The following is a 19,793-nucleotide window of genomic DNA, read 5'->3' as shown; positions in this document are numbered from 1 at the left end:
AGAATGCATGGATTTTGGCAGCGGTCTGGGGACAGTCTAAAATGGAAACAAACACCCAGCAGGCTCTAAACAATCCCACAGATATAGCTAAGCTCTATAACCTTTACGGTGACTCCAAATTGCTTACTTACGCAAGCGGGTCTCTCTAAGTCTTGTTGGTTCAGTAAGTGAATCATCCTTGATCATCCTGAAAAGGACTGTAAAAAAACATCAAGTGGTAACAGTTTAAAAGAAATTGGCACTTTACGCTAGATCAGATATTTTTCCATAGACATGGATCCAGCCAATAGCTACATTTAATTCTTCCTGTCAAAAAGTGAGAACAAAATTGATGCTGAGGCAACAAAAAAAACATGGTATCACAAAAATTGTAGTAAGACACATACTAACCCAAGCAAAACCGAGCAAAGTTGGTGAGATGTTCATCAATGCCTGGAATTTCATCCTTCAATATCACCAAGGGATGCCCAAAGGAAACTGTGAGACCTGGCATCTTTGGCGTGATTTTCCATCTTTTTTATTTGCTTTAACCTCCTGCTTTGACTGTGTGCTGCATTTCATTTTTGCTGGATTTAGGACTCTGGGCACCTTACCACTGCTGGCCAGTGCTAAAGTGCAAGTGCTCTCTGTGAAAATTGTATTGGTGATTGGTTTATCGAGGATTGGTACATTTGATTTACTAATAAGTCCTTAGTGGAGTGCACCAGGTGTGCCCAGGGCCTGTAAATCAAAGGCCACTAGTTGGCATGCAGCACTGATTGTACCCCCTACATGAATAGCCCTGCAAACATGTCTCAGGCCTGCCACTGCAGTGTCTGTGTGTGCAGTTTCAAACTGCCACGTCGACGTGGCAAGTGCACCTACTTGTCAGGCCCAACTCTTCCCTTTTACTACATGTAAGTCACCCCTAAGGTAGGCCCAAGGCAGCCCCATGGGCAGGGTGCAGTGTAATTAAAAGGTAGGACATGTACCGGTGTGTATTGCATGTCCTAATAATGAAATGCAGCTAATTTTGTTTTTCACTATTGCAAGGACACTCTCCCATAGGGAAACATGGAGATTGCCTTGAAATATCTTTTAAGAGTAATTTCCCATTGGGAGCAGCTAAAGATTTGGAGTTGGTGGTCACTGAACTCTCAATTTAAAACAACATCTCTTGGTGAAGTTGTATTTTTAAATGGTGTCTTTGAAAATGCCACTTTTAGAAAGTGGGCTTATTCTTGCTCATCCATTCTGTGCCTCTGCCGGTCTGTAGATTCCACGTTTGGGTTAGGGTGATAGTTGGACTCTTATGCATTCGCCCTAGACAGTCACACAAAGGGAGCTGAGATGTGCCTTGCATATCCTGATGGGCCATCATCAGGATGATGGACTTTTCTGAGCTACAGTGGTGGGAGGAGTGGTCACTGACACCTGAATAGGGCCTGTGGCAGTCCTCACACAAAGCTGTCTCCACCCCCCACACCCCTGCCCCCTTCACCCCCGTAGTGTGTTTGGCGCCAGGTCAGGGAAAGGAGAATAAGCAGTGCTCAAAAGGAAAAATAAAATAACGTATCGTTATTATCATTGTATTTTTCCTATTGAGGTCAGTGGCTCTCAGGGGTGGCACTGGCCAGAGCAGTGGGAGGAGTGGTTTGCACTCCCTAAGTGCGCATGAATTGTTTGGCCGGCCCGCTTGGGCTGACCAAACAGTTCATGCACACATTGCATGTTCCCCCACCAGGCTGCATTGCACAGCCTGGTGAGGGATATGCACAGGCTCCCTGTTCCAGCCTGAGCTCCAAACCACGGCACTCAGACCAATCACAACGCTGCAAGGCAGCATTTTGATTGGCTTAGGGGAGCCTGTGTGCCCAGGTGCTTCCTGCAGAATATTTTTCTGCACTTCAAATTTCAACCATTTAAAAAAATGGCTGTATTTTTCAGTTATACTTGCACAATGTCTACTGCCCACTGGGAGTAAGGGCCTGCTGTTTGTAAATGTAACACTTTGAAATGGGAGAAAATTAAAATGAAGTGTTAACTTATTCATTAAGGTGATATTTCATTTTAATTTTCTTCTATTTAAAAGCATTCAGTAACATCATTTTGTTCACAGCTCCAATACAGAGTTGAGACAGACTATTTTTTTAAAAGAGTTAAATACCTCAGTGCTTCAGTTGTTCACCACAGTGACCAAGCCCCAGCCTGGGTCATAAATCTGACAGAGAATTGCTCATTACCAGGCCCTGCTATCTGCAGTCTGATGATAATAAAGTAAAATAAACACAGCATTTCCTTAACTTTAAAAGGAAAGTATGACCTTGTGCTTATTTAAAAATGAACTCCAGGTTTGAGCTACTCCAAAGGTGTCAGGGAGCTACTGGTAGCTCGCAATCGACTGGTTGGAGACACCTGCTGTAGGAGGAACTGAAAATCTGCCTATTGCTTGATTGTGCTGGCTTGCTCCGTCTGTCCTGGGAGTGAAAGGCCTGGACATTGCTTTCTACATCCTGCTGTCTAAGTTTCTCCAAGGGCTTGAGTTCAGCTTGCCTCCTGTTGAAGTCTCAGGGATATACAAGATTTTATCCACACCTTGTTACCAGCACTGGGACTCTTCTGCTGCGACTCCTGCATTGCCAAGTGGTGCCAAAACCAGTCCTGGGCCCTTGGAACTGAGTGGTTGTGCTGTAACCTACAGAAAATTGCTTGTCCTTGTGTTTAATTCAATTGGCGGGTATGGAGTATTCTGGTACCCTCTCCTTTCAAGTGTCTTTAATTACAGACTTAATTTGATGGTTGCACCCAAAGTTTGGTGTTTGTCCTGATGAATCAACAAGGTTGAAACGCTGTCGACGCCTTCCTTTGCCAAATTAAGAGGAATCATATATTGTGTTCTGTTACTGTCACTTGACTGACTTATTTTCATGTTAATTTTTCCTCTCCCATTGTCTTGTTTACACTGTAATTTGTACCTTTTATTTTGTATGTCTTGTGTAACTCTGTGAACATCCGTTGATTATTGTAGCATTCTTATGTATATGAATATTTTTCAATAACAAATGTTTTTTCATACAACTTTTGTGGGTACCTTATTTTACTTTCTTTAATTTTTCCTCAACTAATTGACCATTATTAGTTGTATGTGCTGTGCTTTTAGTTTTTTGTTTAAAAATTATTCCCTGAACCATCGTTGATATATTGGTAACCTCCAGAAAAGCAAATCAGGCGCTGCTGCCTGCAATGAAGCCGGGGTCACTGCTCGCGAGGACCGTGGTCACTGCTCGTGAGGAGCACGACGCATTGACCATGACGACATCACTTCATGCAGTCATCGACACCGCTGCCTGCAGTGAAGCAGAGAACACGGCTCTTGGAAGTGTACGACACAATGCCTTGAAGACATCGCAGCCCCTGGTGTACAGACAACAGCGCTATTAACTTCGACCTCATGTCCAACGTTACTACCTGCTTCGTGGCTGATGGCACTGCTCGTGAAGAGCACGATGCATCGCCCAGTCTCATATCACAACCAGAGTCTGCCAGCGACATCGCCTCAGCAAGGACGCTGGTGCCTGCACCGAAGCCTTGGACACTGCTTGTGAAGGGCACGATGCATCGACTGCAATAACATCACAACCTCACCGATGCCAGCATTCCTGATCTCTACATAGCAGAGCTCGATCCCCAGCGTATGGGACTCTAAGGCCTTAATGACTTCTGCCCAACTTTCAGAACAGATGCAGGTCGATGTTGGCGATGCCTCATCTTCGAATTTTATCGCAATGTTCCAGAGGCCTCTTCCCTTCCAAAGGTACTGTTTTGCGGGTCTGCCAGATCAATGAACTGTTGGATTTGTGTTGCCACGGTTGGCGCTATCGACTTAAAGGAACTGTATCTTTACATTTATTTTTGGCAAATTCCTATCTTTACTTGTGTGTGTCTGATTTTAATAGTTTGTCTTGTTTTACTCAAATAAATATTAGGTATTTTTCTAAACTGGTGTGGAGTCCCTTTTAAGTGTTTTCACGGTATTACTGTGTGCACAAATACTTTACAAATTGCCTCTAAGCAGGACTGCTCATGCCAAGCTACCAAGGAGGTGAGCAGGGGTTACATTAGCTGTGTAACTTACCCTGACTAGAGGGTCCCTACTTGGACAGGGTACATACTGACTGCAACTAGAAACTCCATTCCTAACAGAAATAATGTGGTTGGAGAGTAATGATTCTGCTGATTAGCTAGAGGCTGGCAACAGAAGAAACAACTCTAGGTCACACTGAACTTCATCTCAGTTTGTGGTACCCCTTAAGGGAAAGAGCTAAATTATTTATTACACCAGCCGAGAGACCCAGTCTTGGAAAATAAAAGAACTGCGCCCACTGTTGCAACCCATTGGTTTAAACAGCATCCTGCTCCCCTGAGACTGGCCTTCATGGTAGATAGGAGAATGGGAAATTAAGAATTATTTGGACCTCACAGGTGAGCTCACAGAAAGGCTCAGAAGAAGACAGTTGCATTCATCCAATGACATGAAGCTCAGCAGAGATGAGAAGGCCTTGATGCATTCCATCAGTGTGCTCCATGCTGATTCAACAGTTAAAAATAGGACTGAAGAAACAGTGGTGAAATCAGTGGAACAAAACTTGTAAGGGGGTTTCGGGCAAAGTACGGATCAGGAATTTCAAAGGACTGGACATGGAGTCTAAACACTACTCAAGTGGAATTAAAACTGCATGATCTGGTCGCCATTAAGGTCCAGGAGGTGAAAAAAGGACTGAATTCCCTGGTAATCTGCGCAGGGGGCTCAACTTCAGGTCTTGGGCGAACCCTAATCAAATCTTGACTGAGCCATTTGTTGAAGGAGAGGTAAATGTGCTCAGAGAACGTCTAGGGTCACAACATGCACCTGAGCAGCAACTGGCGAGACAGGTCCTTAAGCTCTCTTTAATGGTCCTAACAATGGGCGACTTGTGTGGTTCACATACGATTATAGTTATCCATTCAACTAGAAGTATCAGTTTACCAGGTAAACATATGAGATTAAATGGCTGCCAGAGAAAGCTATTGGTATGCCAGGTCCATGAGAAAAGCAAAAGAATGCGCACTCCACCTTTAACACCTAATAATTAGCATGGAAGATGTGTGTATTCAAGCAGGCAGAGGCTGTCGAAGAAGATCACGTGTCATCAAGGCTGGGGTCACTTCTATCCTCTCGATACATGATAGGGCGCAGCAAACGGCAAATGTGAATAGGAGGAATCAAGCCTGCTAACCAGACGGACATGGAATGTTCATCAAAACTGGGAAAACCAACCTTCACCACCCAGGAAAAGCACACAACGAGAAAGAGCATGGAGCAAGAGTAATCCTACTTACTGTTAGCCAAAGTTAAATACTGGTCTGCCCCAATCAGGATGGGAGCGGTTAGGGTGGTATTGGGTTTGGAGAGTCTCTGCCTGCTCTGCACCTCTCAATCTGCAGCAATTGACTGCTGGAGACCTCTGCTGCTGAGAACAGATACTCGTGCTGGGCTCCTGTGGGCAGTGGTAGGAATGAGCCCGGCGAGGGAAAAACCAAATCAACACTTGTAAAAACAACTGAAACTCTGCAGTGGGCTGTGCAGTAGATGTGCAATGAACGGAAGCAGGGCAACAAAGGCTTAATGGGGAGGTCTGTGACGTGTATTGAGCACCACAGTGAAACAGATGTACTTGTTAGGGGAATCTGTCTTAATGCTTTATATGGGTGATTTAACTGGTCAAGACTTTAAGATGGCTTCTTACTTGTGCAAAAAAACAAAACATCTAGAAACGTTATATCAGAATCTAAGGCCATGAGGATGATCGCTTTCAGCCTGAAGGTGAATACTGGAGCCGGGAATCAAAAACGCAGGTCACTTTTATACTTCAATGGTACTTTCCTAATCACTTAAGGAAAGAATATGTGGGGGCTCAAGCCAAAATGTTGGTTTAAACACTTTTCAACTTGTGTGTACAACCACAATGCGCAAAGGCCACGACCCCCACCATTTCTCTCAATGTCATTACACTGATCTGTCTCACTGCTGCCTAACATGTAACAGGAATTTTACCCTACACCTTAAAATTAATGCAAAGGCGTTTCCAAAAATATTACTTCAAATGGACCCAGGGAGTCCCAACCGGTTACAATTGCTAGCTGTGAATAAAATTGTCAAGGAGTTGGTTCATCGTAAAAGGAGGGTGTAGGGCTCGGCTATGGTTCAACTCAATTATTACCAGAAAGCACATTTGTGGTTGTCATCAGAGATAGTAATACGTCACTTTTCAAACCCACGCGCCGTCTATCGAAGGTGGTATGTGACATCGATTTTGAAATGCATCAAAGCAGAGACACAGACTAAAACTACTTCTACAAGGGAAGTGTGATATCTAATTAACCACTATAACGGCTCCAACATTAAATCATACCCTTAAACTGACCTCGTTACGCTAATTTTACATAAAATTACTTCAATTAAAAAGGAACCTTAATCTGACCACAACTGTAACCCCAATTTAAAATATATGAAGTTAAGTAACTTTAGACTAGCCCCAATAGTAACCAAAATCACCAAAACTAAGTTAATGTAATTAAAATTCTAATACATTACATACTTTGAATTGGTTACATACGGCTAACACTAACTCGAACTCTTGATTAAAATATAATAAGTAGCTGAAGAGAAACTTGAATGCTAACACTATATTTGAATTTTTAATGAAAAAACCAGAAAGAACTGTAATGCTAATCCTTATCATTTGCTTAAATTAAACTCAAATACATTAATTTTAATAAGTAATCTTAAAATAAACCTTGCCCAAACCTAAATTAACCTATTTTGAAAAATGTAAATGGACTTCACCATACTAATGCTTACCCTTGAACACATCTTTCTTATTTTTTCACTGTAGCAGCAGCGTTAGTAGTGGCGATCTCAGTAGATGTAACATTTAAGTAGTGCCCCTGATGTAGAGGCACCTCTCTGAAGGAGTCGATTAAGTAGACTAGCATACCAAGAGGTCCTGTTTCCCGTGTGTGCCTAAAAGAGCCACTTTTAGTAGGAGGTGCTTGAAGGGGTCTCGTTGCGTTGAAAATAACCATCATTACAGCAGACGTGCTGGGGTCACTGCAGAAAAGGACTGGGTTCTACTGGTCGGAAAAGATCCTTTGGTATATGCATACAGTGGTAGTGGAAGCCACCTTTCTAAACTATGTGCAGAGAAATATATTTAAAGCATGATAACATGGGAACAGAGAGGGACAGATGGCCAGGATTTCAGAAGGCTTCATGACCACGAGATCAGAAATCGGACTAGTAGGACTGAGTAGGGCGTCTCCGTTCTGAAAGTATTGGACGCTTTGAGGACCTGTTGATTTTGCCATGCTATAAATATTCTTCTTTAGTCTTCTTGATTCATGCAAATGATAGAAATTGGTATGTAAAAAAAATTAGGGCTTGGGAGCATTGATGGAGAAATTAAACAGAGAAAACACAGACATCCTTTATGTCAATCAATCCCTCAACCTCCCAACCCTCCTTACACAAAAAAACATGCAGCAGAGAATACTTTCGACTTCATTTTATTTTTAGATTTTATAACAGTACATAAAATACAATATCCCATAAATACAAGTAAAAAAAATGCTTAAAATTGCTTTAATGGGTCAAACCCAAGTACAAATTAAAATAGATCTCATGCCGGTGTCCACCAGTGGAGCACTAGCATGCCTAGCATGCAAAAGCATGGTGGCTGTGCAACTGACACGTACAGTACCAGCCTCCTTTGCATGCATAAGCTTGATTGCAGAACAGTGGCAACACGTGGAGCACCAGTCGACCAAGGCATGTTGGTGGTCCAATGCCAAGGCATGCAGCACCAGCATCTTTAGCGTGCAAAGGTGTGATGGCTATTTAAGCGCCACAGACTGGCCGATACTAGGAGCCCCAGATTATGGCACAAGCGGCTACTACTTCAATGCTAGGCTACTACAGACCTGCAACAGAGCTACTGTGGGCCCCTGTTCTCCGCCCAGCCATCTAGTAGAGCAAAGAGCCTATGAGAAGAGGTAATACATGAGGGGGATTGGGATTGTGTGACGCATGTAGTCAACTAGTAAATACTCCAGACAATATGTCCTCCACCAATCCCACCTCTATGCCTAACCCTGCTACAACAGAAAAACAGAAATCCTGAAGCATAAGCTATTCTACAGATAGAGATGGCTAATGAATAGCCATGGTGTGTGTACCCGAGTGCTGGGGTTAGATAGTTTACTTAAAGTAATCCGAAAAAATTGAACTACGAAAGGAGTTTGGCTATTTACAATGCCTGCAATAAATTGCTCCAAGTAGAAGCTTACCCTGATTTTGCTTTTTTCCTTTCAAGCAACACAAGAAAATAAGGCAGAGAAAGTTGAGACTTAAGAAAATAATTAAACCATTACAAAAATATAAAAAGAAAACTGGCACAAACTGGATTTATACAACGGAGTGAGTGTACACATTGGCAAGAAGTGATTTTAAACCAGGGAGTGGATATACACATTGGCACATGGTAGCTTTATATCACGGAATGATCATAAAACATAGGCATGTCTTGACTTAATGAAGAGGAAAGCAACACTGGAACAGTCCCCTTGTCAGGAATGTTCATAAACACTTGCAAAGAACAACCTTACACCTAGAAATTAGTGTAAGCTCTGGCACTTACTGGCTTGACCGCAACAAATGCAAGAATACTGGCGATGTGGCTTCACGTCAAACCATAAGGAAGTACAGTGATACAAGGGGATGTCACACCGATTTACTAGCGTGCACTACATCCGCTGATCTCACACCGCCGAAAAGGTAGAGCAACGTCCCTCTGCCACAACGGAGACATATTTAATGTTGGCAAATGTGGTCTTTAAACCGAGACCTTGCTACGAATGTTGGCAGGTGGCAAAGAGTACCAGGGTACTACCAGCGTATTACCATCCGCAAATGGTGACTTCACATCAAGGCCACGTAAACACTAGTATTGTGTGATGTCACATCCAGAGTATGAATGTTAACTAAAGCAAATGGTGATTTCAAACCAAGGCAGATGTTTTAAGACTAAGACAATGTGGCATTACAACAGGTAAAAGGGCATGAATAGTAACACAACAAGAATATAAACACTGGCATACAACGACTTCAAACCAGCAGGTAAGAGAGTATACCCCCATGGCTTGATTCCAATTGAGTGAGTATCAACACTGATAAGGGAGATTTGATCTGACTCCTGCACATGAACTGAATTCTCACCAAGAGTGGGTCACTGTGTGGGTTTTTGGAGCCCTAGGTCAAGAGAAATTTTCTATTCTCTTTCCGAGACAAATCTGATCATTGTAGTATTATGGCAGTCGTTAGCCTGTGATGCACTATGTGGCAGCCTTGAATTGTGGATGGCAGCACATGCCATTTCATAGAAAAACAAATTCATTGAATACCAATTCTGAGAATCCATTTAATCCAAACTGTTTCATATGAATGGTATTTACCATGTGGTAGAAATCAATTGCCTTTTACATGCTGTGCCTTTTTAAGGTGTAAATGCCATTCATCTTGAAAATAGGGCTTAATTGTTTTTGCAATGTGGTTTACGCCGATTATTTTTCCCTTCACCACCATCCCTTACTACAGCTCCAAAATTCTAAATTCCCTTTCACTTTTTTTTCCCTTCAACTTTCCGCCTTCCCTCTACCTCCTCTTCCTTTTTTGGTGGCGGAGAGAATGCACCAATATCCCTCATCACCTGATTTCAACATACCTTCAACCCCCCCTTTCCCCACGCTCCTTTTTGCCCACCTTTTTGCTCCCTTACTCTATACTCATTCCTCCTTGTAACCTCTTTGTCACACTGTCTCTCACTGCCTTTTCCTTTCTTGCCTGCTTTCTCCTACTTAATATTTAAATTATGTTCCCCAACAGTGATTCGCTACAAGTCCCACACTGTTTCGGTGTTTAGTTTTTATATAACATGCATTTTTTAAAGTTATCATTTTTAGCTGTACTGTGGTGGTTATATTATTTATTAAATAATTCTAACAATTTGTATTTCCAACAAATGGATTTTCAGTTAGTTGAGTTCTCAGAAACAGGTTTCTATTATTTTGTTTTTCCATCAATGTTTATACTACAATTGATAGGTTCCACTGGGTTTTCCATTCTACATTGATGGACACAAAACATCCCAGTGCAAATAATAATTAACTGGCATACATGGCAAACAATGAGAAACAAAGTAACAGGAGGGTGCTTTCAAAAATTTCTAGTGGTGTGAGAAAGGCCGCTGACATGAGGTAAAGGTATCTTTATCCAAATGTGAACATACACACAGAACATGGTGACTTCACACCACGGCCTGAGCCTTGACACTGGCACACGGAGGCTCGTACATTAAGACAGACTAAAAACAATAGCGTGTCCTGAATTTAGAAATAGGAGTTGTGCAATCCTGACACAAGATGCTTTGTCACCAGAGAGTGACTACAAGGAGTTGCTCAAAGCGACTTTCCAACTTGGAATGATCATGGATCAGACAAGAGAAGTCTTCATACCAGAGAATAATAATACATGCTTGTGTGGAGCAGACACAAGTGAGTGGCTGATAACATTTGTACAAAGCCAACAATCCAGGAAGTAACAAAATAAAAGAGCTATGTTATACAAAGGAACCATTGAAAAGACTGGTAGAAACCAGTTAATCAGCCCGGAGCGATCAAGGAGCCTTTCACAGTAGACCATAATATGATCTAGAACAAGAGAAGCATGCAGAGTCACGCGAGGAATATGCTAGAAATGGTATAACATAAAGCAGTGCTTACAACTCAGTTACAGATTCATATTATATCAAGATGAAGTCGGGAAGACGCGTCATTATCCTTAGAACGCAGTTGCAGATCAACTTAAATGATCTTCAGAGTATTTGACAGCTTCCATCCTCCAGCATTGACAAGAGGTTAGAGGAGAGGGCTGCAGGCTCCAGGGGAATGAACTAGACAAATCTGGAAGACCACAGATGGAAACCTAGATGTGAACGTGCAGGTCACTTTGTTGATCACTTGCACTAGAGAGAGGCAGTCCAATGTTCTTCGTCATGCTGTCGGCATTGTCTGATCATCTACACTGCTGCAGTCAACCATCTTTGTAAATAACACTTTCGAAGAGCTGTCGAAAACTATCAAAATGGAAAAAAGGTCCCAGCGAGCATTAAAAGACTAGCTGCAGGGTAAAGAAAGGCCCCTGATCCGGCATGTAAAACAACATGGAACTGAGCCTTTAGTTGGGATTTGTGGATTCAGCTCGGCACAGATAGAGATATGACAATCAGAAGGTAAGATACTCATCAGCAATGAAGATTGCTAGTTTATGAAAAGGTCTTTTCTTAGGAAGGTTAAGTCTTCCTGGCTGAATGAGACCTTCAAAGAAACAATCATCTAAGTACGAGAACAGAAACACTAGTGACGTGTTCCGCATTTGTACAGAAACTGCTGACTGAATTTTATACAGCTCAAAAAAGAAAGATAATGTGCTCGAGGGAGGGAGGGAGGAGATCTGCACAAAGAAGGTACCACACCTGTGAGAGGCGGAACTTCAAAAATGGATGTTTCAAAATGTGAGGGAAAAGATTCTTCTGAAATGGAATGTTCCACATAGGTGTAGGGGGGGGGGGGGGGCGAGACCTAGGAATGGAATGTTGCTCATACTGTGAATAGAGACACTGGAATGGAATGCTACACATACAAGCGGGTGGAGGTCTATGGAATGTTGCATGTCTGAATTACTGAAATGGGATGGAACCACAATTTGTCGTGTAAACTCACAGCAAGCGGAAAAGGTTAACAGAAACCTTGTCCTCAGCAGGGTGAAAGGTTGTGTCTTCTAAAAACAGAATGACATGGAAATATGGGACTAGAAAGAGACGGTGATTGGTCAATATGTTCTGCACTGTTGTAAGGAAGCATTTCAATGCATTTGCCCAATTCAGAGAAACGTGATGGGTTAGAAAGACGCTCTCCTGTGAGCACTGCAGGGAATGAAAAGCCTACCATCCAGCAACATAATTACAGTTCCAGTCAAAAAGGGGGAAAGGAGAAAGTGTCAGAAGTCTAATACCCAATGTGTACCACACAAAATCATACAACTCTCAGCAAATAATTCTAAGGAAACTAACAAGCGAAGTGTCTTCTGTATCCAGGATACAAGTGATTACAAGGCAAGGTGTAGATGGAACTTGGCCAGTAACCCTGGTTTTGGGCAGCACTCTTGCCAGATTATCCTTAAAGAGTCATCTCCTCAGAATAGGACAAAGCTACAGCTTAGTTCTCAACCAGCCAGTGACTGAAAATGGCAAGGCCAGTCCAGGCACCAAAGAAACAACAGCGCGTCTTGCACTGCTACTGGTGGTGATGGACCATGGAGTCTTTCTGGTATACAGCTAACTAAACATAAACAAGCATTAATCCATTGCATGTTCTTTTCTTAAATATGTATTTGGTCTTGTGGCACCTGTCCACATCATACTCAACAATACTTAATCCTCCTGCTACAGACGTTCCAGCCTCAGCTGGCCTGTGTCGATTTCTATATAAAACCTTTGCCCATAGAGCATCTGTTCACACTAACCCGCGTTTTTTATTTTCTCTCTTAGTACAGGTGCTCTCTTCATTTCACTCTTCGACCCAGCAAATACCTTTTTATTCTTTACACCACCAGCATTCCCTCATCACATAGCGCACAATATCTGAAGAGGTATTACAAACGTAAATCCAAGATAAATGGACTTCCCTAAGGCAGCTCAAACTGAAAATCCAGCCAGCTTTACCTTCCTGAAGAGCAAACACAGGCTTCAAAAGACGTGAGTCACAAAGCTGTGCTACACTAAGGAACATTTTAACTCAACTGAAATAATCAGTTTATGAAAGAAAAGCTTAATACTAGAATCTGCTACGCTCCCAACCATACATTAAACTGGAAGGGATCTACCTCAATCCTCTAGTAGAATACTTTTTCAGATCTAGCCCCCAAGTAATAATACATATAAGTGAGTGATATAACATTTTAAACCCATATATGGCATGACTTTCCTCACTATTCGAGCTTAAGACTTCAGTTCAACAGCATCAGTCAGATAATGTAGGTTTCACAGAATGAAGGTCAGCAATGAACAAATGACTGAGCACCTACAACCCATGACCTGCTATTATACTGATGCATGTGGAATGACTAGCACCCATCACCACATTCCCCTTTTCAAGGTGAGACACCACACAAAAGTGTTCCTCTGACACAAAATGTTATCGCATGCCCGAACCACCTTCCAGAGACAGCAGTTTTTCCTGTTCGATGGTTCTCACGAGTTCCTCCACAAACTTCATCTCGGAGGCCACTTGTTTGGCAAGAGCTTCATAACGGTTTTCTAACCTCCCAAAGCGTCTCTTCAGCCCATTGGCTGCCAACATCGTGGTCTTGACCTCCTCCTGAGTTTGCTTCTTCAGCAACTCCGTCTTTTGCAGCTCTTGGCGGATTTGGCAGAGGTCCTGGCTGATACTGTCGTTCTCCTCCTTGTACCAGGACTCCTTTTCCTCGTAGATCGACAGCAGAGCCTCGATATCCTCACGGAAGGAACGCTTGTTCTTCTCCAGCTCCTTCAGGCTCTCCTCTGCTGCTCCGATCTCCTCCATCACCTTCGAAAATCGTTCGAAGTTAATGTAGGTGTTGTTCGGTGGCATGCTGGAGTGGGACTTAATAGTATACTCCTTCAGACGGGTGGTTTTCAGGCGCCGTCGCTCTGGCCGCTTGCCGTTATCCTCATTTCGCACATTTCTCCTCTTGATAACCTGAAATGGAATCAAAGACAGCCATCAGACTGAGGGTAAACCAAGCAAAGAAAAGACGAGCAAAATAAATCTCAATATAATGGAGGGACAAAAAAATAGCACAATTCAACTGTACCTTGATCCAAGGGTGCTCTAGGCTTTGGTCTATGGTCATCCTTTTCCTAAGAGGAGAAATTGGTGATAGTTATTTTGCTGTCTCCAGACGAAATAAAGCCAGGCCCAGAACAAGGCCGTCCCCAACTATTTTAAAGTCTTTACATTGATACTGCAATCTTACACTATCGGCCCTCTACCCTCTTCCATTAATGCCACCCATGTCCCACGTGGACTTTCATAAGGAGGCGGAACCATCAAATCGCCCATACTGACTGACTTTTATGGGATTCAGATTGTAGGGAGATAGGCAGCTTATTGATACAAATGAATTTTGGAGCCCTGTCTGGGAATTTCAAAAAGGTATGTCAGGGGCAGGCACTAATACTCTATACAGAATGGTGTTTGGGGTGGAATTTAACTTATGCCAGAGGCATCTGGTCAGTCACACACACCCAGTCAACTACAATCGGGTATGATACACACTTGGGGTCTTTCACCAGCAGCCGGCGGATGAAGTCTTTGGCAAGCTCACTCGTGTTGATGAAATACTCCTCGTCAAAGTCATAATTAACTCCTGAGATGTTGGTCAGAGTTTCCTGCTTTGTTTCACCCAGGAACGGAGAGGCACCACTCAATCTGTGCAACAAAATAGAACACTGCTTTGTTATTCCAGGCACTGATGCTCTTTTACAAACAGGCGGAGCCTCGCTTTATGTAGCGCTCTTGTTTAAACATTATATTGAGGTCACTGCCAAAACATAGGGGAAAATAGTGAGTGGAAGAAAAATAACTTGAAAGAGTTGGAGACTGAAAAGCAAAAACAAATCGTGTGACAGATAAACAACAAGAGAATGGAGAGAAAAAAAACCTCAAAAAGCAAGAGAAAGCTTGTGTGTCTGGGGGTAGAGAAATAGAGTTAAGGACAGACAGAGCAAGCGAGAGAATGTAAGAAAAGAGAAAGACAGAAGCCTATATGGAAAACAATACTTTTGTCCTTCTCTTCTGACATCCATTCATCTTCATACATTGTTATTAAATATGTGCATCATAATGTTGAAAGCTTTCTGTAAAGCTCCAAAATTCTGCAACTTTCAAGTCTCAAGCATGCATTTGTCACCCCCTTTTAACACGTTTTGACCCTTTATTAAAAACACCTCTCTTGCATGTTTCTCCTACTTCATCTCCCATCACCATTGCACAGTACATTGGTTAAATGTGTTCTAAAACCGCAATAAAATAAACGTACAGTAAATTGTAGTGTAAAAACGCAATATCTGGATGCTGCGTCTCAGATGTGCGGATATGATAAACAAGTGAGAAGAGCTCAATACCCTCTCCTTCCAAGCCCGTATAGCCAATTTGAGAGCACTTGTTGGTGTAAAATGTTTGGTTTCGATCCACTTCATCACCAAACTTCCTTATAAGTGATCCAAACTCAGGTTAGATGCAGGATCAGATTTCACTTTTTGCCAGACTTGGGCCTCTGTGGGAATGCCTTTTCAATATGATGACGACATCCAGGCTATATTGACATTAAACTGTTTTGCTGTTGGATGGGGGTTTGGGCAGTGGCAACACTTGCCAACTGGATGACATTTAACCCCTTGCGTGCCGCCGTTGGCTGACGGTAGCACTACCTCCCTAGTGCTGCCGTCGGTCAACGCAGCCCCGCCCACTCTTCAGAACGCCTGCACCGCGGCGGAAAAACTGCTGCTGTTAAGGCGCTAAGAAAAAAACAATTTCTTTTACCTCACTCCAGACAATAGAAGTTTAATCAAGGGAATGCACCAACATCTAGAATTGGCACCACTCAACTGCAGGCATTACCTATGTTGCCATGCAGATGACACACAGACTTCTGCTGCACTGCTCTTTTACAGTGGGGTCAAGTAGGATTTGCATTTGGCTGGTCAACTTAGATAACAACACTGATTGGCTTTAGCGATTACATGGAACGCTATTCAGATATCTTCCCGCTTGAAGAAGGCTTAGGGAAGCGTTTCCATTTTTGTTGTGCTGATTGACTCCGATCACTTCAAGAAATTGTATATGTCAACCTCTGCCTGATGTGCCAACAACAAAGGAATCCAAAGACAGTCAGCTTCTTAGCAGAAACATATCCGTTATGTATGAAACACAGAAAGATGAGCATGTGGAAATAAGTGGATCCTATATTGAAGGTCAAATCCAAAAAACACAAAAGAATGAAGCTCAATAAAGAATACTTACAGAATGTATGTGATAACACCAATGCTCCTACAAAGAAAGAAAGGGGGTGTTAGTAATTTGTATTGACTGCACACATTATCATTGTGTGGAGAACAAATAGACTGTAAGATACAACAATCTGTGTACAGAACATCACAAAACAAGAATCTTTGTTAAGGCACAATAATAGACTCACAGAGGGCACACCAGGACGTATGCATCTCAACAGAGAACCAAAACATGAAGTAGGTATAGATGTATGTGTCTAGGCTGCCCTTCCTGCTACCCAGCTCCGGGACACCATCAGGGGTAGCTATGCGCTTAATACAATCTCCATAATAATACAGAGTGGTGGACAACAGAGAGGATCAAGGTTCTGAGGTTAGAGAAGAGATAAAGTGGTGAAGTGCAAGGGTTGGAAGTCCTGACCAAGAAGTTGCTGGTGTCGAGCAGAGAGTAGTAGGGGGGGACCAGAGGGAATATCCAAGACAGAAAAGAACTCCAGAAATCAGGATGATGTAGGGTGAACAGTTTCAACAAAGAAACGACAAGACAATGAGAAATGGATGCTGCAATGAAAGGTTACCAAGTGGAACATCATAAGTAGAACTGATCTGCTAGGTCTGTGGAGTGAACCCTTGAAGGAACAGGACAAGATGGAGGGAGGAGACTGTGAACATGGTCTCCCCACTCATGTTCATCACTTACCATTAGACCAACACATACTGCATAACCTGAGTTCTTGATTAACATTCTTGGGAAAGTCCTTGAACTGCAAATCTATTTGGTGCTCACAGAGCAATATCCCCGCACAGCAATTACTGGCCTAAATAAATGGGCAGGTCATGAAAAAAACATCTCACTGAGGTTGTCCTCCTCCCCTACTATTCCTTCAGCCCTCAACAAACCCTGGCAATCAGAGACATCCCATACTCACAGTCTTAACAAGGAGATTCATAGAGCTCCCGTCCCCAGACTCTCCAACTACAAAGTTCTTGCTAACTTGACCTAAAATTAAACCTTCTAGATTTGGAGGGAAATCTTTTTCTATCTTGCTGCTAAATCTTGGAATACTTTTCCATAAAATATTCACACTATGACTTGTCATTTAGCTTTTAGGAAAAACTGGCCATCTCAACTAACTTAGTTTTTGCTATCTGTGTTTTATTGGTTAGTGTCCATCAGCGCCAAGACACCCATGGTGCTTCAGTAGTACCATTTGCGACACATCTTCCCCGTTGGATGGATTTTAACACAACTTTCCATTCACATCAATAACTTCCCACTCACCAATCTTGTCCACACCTTCCAACTCGCCATTCAGACCCCTAACGTCCTAGTTGGCAATCTCGCCAGTTACTTCCCAGTTGCTCTTTATGACGATGCTTCCATTCAACACTCTGTCCCACTCAATCCTCAGTTCAACAACTTGCACGCACTGCCCATGCCTACACAGCACTCACCATTCATTCCAACAGTTCACCCCTCATTGTTCATCACCTGCCACTTATGCACAAATTCCCACACACAATTAATGTTGATAATTTCCACTAAATGTGCACGCAAGTTACGTTTTGGGCAAAATTGAAATTTATGGCCACAGGTTTCCAGTCACTGTTCTTTGCCAGAATTTACCAGTCACACCCATAACTTCTCACTCACCCCCATTTCAACACCGCCCACTCTCTGCCCATTTCCACATTTCATGTCCACAACTTAACAAGTACAACTTGCTGACTACCCCTCCTTATTTAAATATTCCCCATACACTTTGTCCTCATCACTTTGGCTAGTCACCAACTCACTGTCAATCATCGTAGCATCTGGTTTTCCAATCTCTGCTAGTCCTTTCCAATTTCTTTGTGTTTTTTTTTTAATCTCAAGATGATGTTGCATTGTTTGAGTAAATGTAGGAACTGGCCAGACAGCTAGTTAATTGTTTCAGCGCTTCTCCAAGAAGATGTGGTCGACTGGTAACACTGCTTTCAGATCAAACCAGTAGTAAAAAACAGTATTAAATGTTAAATAAATAAAAGAAAAGACCTTTTTGGATCAGCCTTGGAGCAGCTACACTTTACATGTTCCTTGCTCATCATCTCCCTTACTTTTTCATAATAATTGCTTCTCTTGGTGCAGACCTTCCTACAAAGCTTCCTGGCAACTTTGCACACTGGCGTAAAAACAATTGCTGGACTGTCATTGAATAGAACAAAGGCAAGAAGATTAATTATTGTGGACAACTTATTTCTTTGGGATGGGCTAGTTGCTTCAATTAATGATCTGGTAAAACTGTCATCCAATGAGAATCACTAGTTGAACTGAATGCTATTCTAATAAGTAATCAGCTCTTTGATCCTGCAGTAATGTCCCGAAATGTTTGCACAGCTGATCAATGCGGGAAGCATTTCTCGAAGTGGCGGGCATAAAACAAACATTGTCACAGCGTGCCAATTTTTAACTCACCACATGTCTGCCTCTAGTCCAAGTGGCTCGTAGTTCACAATTTCTGGAGCTTTGGGGAGACAAAAAGAACAGAAGAATGAGTCCGTCTCATCTAGACAGAATTTAAAACCTGCTTCTCAAAGTTAAGACATTCTTGTTAATTGCTCACCCACAAACTCCGGGGTCCCAAAGATATTTTTGAACTCGTTGCCTGCTTCTATCCTGTGGGCGATGCCAAAATCGATGAGTTTAATACGAGGGCTGGGCACATTCTTATCCAGAAGCATGATGTTCTCAGGCTTTGGGGGAACATAAATTAGAATGAAAGTTATCGCTGTTAGTCAATATACTTCAGCTCATCATAGACAATTCTTTCCTTCTATACGCCCAGCAAAAGTGCCTTTTGAGTTCAGTAAATGAAGGTGGAATAATGTTTGGAAGCATGCACATTATGTCCAAGCCTCCACCATCATTACTAATTGAAAACAAAACAAGTCTGGGTTCCCCTTGTCACCTCTGCACAAACCTTCATAAGTAATACTTTTCATAAATGTTCCAAAGAGTGCCCAGCTGATGATCAGCAATTTGAAAAAGAGTGTAATTTACACACAGACTTACTATGCAGGATGGCATATATATGTTTACTTTGAAAAGCAACCCTTTTTTTTACAATGCAAGATAAACAAGGCCTCAAATGTTACCGGAGATGAATCCAGACACACACAAATTATTAATAAAAACAATGGCTTGTCTGGAATAGTCTTATTCCTTAACCTCCAGAAAGGTTTGTTTGTATTGAAACAATCACAGTATTTGCATTAGTTATCACCAAGTAGTAGCACACAATTAATCAACAAAATACAGATATTCAAAATAGTGCCCTTCTATTTTATGATTTGATGATCTTAGAGAATATAAACACTGTTTCAAATTGTTACGCTGTGATGTGTACAATGCTTAGGCACACACAGCAACAGAGGAGGCGGATTTCTTTCCTAAGAAAAATCTGTGATTTGGTTATTTCTTATTTTGTGATCATTCATTGGTTAAAATCTCTTGACTATATATCTTGGCAAAGTTGACGATTCGATCATTGGGGCGGTTTTATCCAAGGGTCATCATCAGGACTAAATATTATTTACCTCACAATAAAGCTTTAGTTAGTTGATTAATTCAAT

The 19,793-nt window shown here is 42.2% G+C and overlaps 1 protein-coding gene across 1 annotated transcript in view; it reads right to left on the bottom strand.

Moving 5' to 3' along the window:
- Positions 1 to 7,568: 7,568 nt before the first annotated feature.
- DAPK3 (death associated protein kinase 3) overlaps positions 7,569 to 19,793 on the bottom strand; it is a 33,311-nt gene continuing 21,086 nt past the window's right edge. Inside the window, exons 4-9 of the mRNA XM_086947095.1 lie at positions 18,785 to 18,914; positions 18,637 to 18,685; positions 16,195 to 16,221; positions 14,449 to 14,601; positions 13,985 to 14,030; positions 7,569 to 13,869 (exon numbers count right to left, since the gene is read on the bottom strand). Coding sequence (XP_086803221.1) covers positions 13,327 to 13,869; positions 13,985 to 14,030; positions 14,449 to 14,601; positions 16,195 to 16,221; positions 18,637 to 18,685; positions 18,785 to 18,914 — 948 coding nt within the window. The 3' untranslated portion in view covers positions 7,569 to 13,326. The remainder of the gene's footprint in view (positions 13,870 to 13,984; positions 14,031 to 14,448; positions 14,602 to 16,194; positions 16,222 to 18,636; positions 18,686 to 18,784; positions 18,915 to 19,793) is intronic.

This window comes from Lissotriton vulgaris, chromosome 12, assembly GCF_964263255.1.
Source record: "Lissotriton vulgaris chromosome 12, aLisVul1.2, whole genome shotgun sequence".
Lineage (NCBI taxonomy): Eukaryota > Metazoa > Chordata > Amphibia > Caudata > Salamandridae > Lissotriton > Lissotriton vulgaris.
The sequence above is the reverse complement of the archived record's forward strand: the minus strand, read 5'-3'. Positions and strand labels throughout refer to the sequence as shown.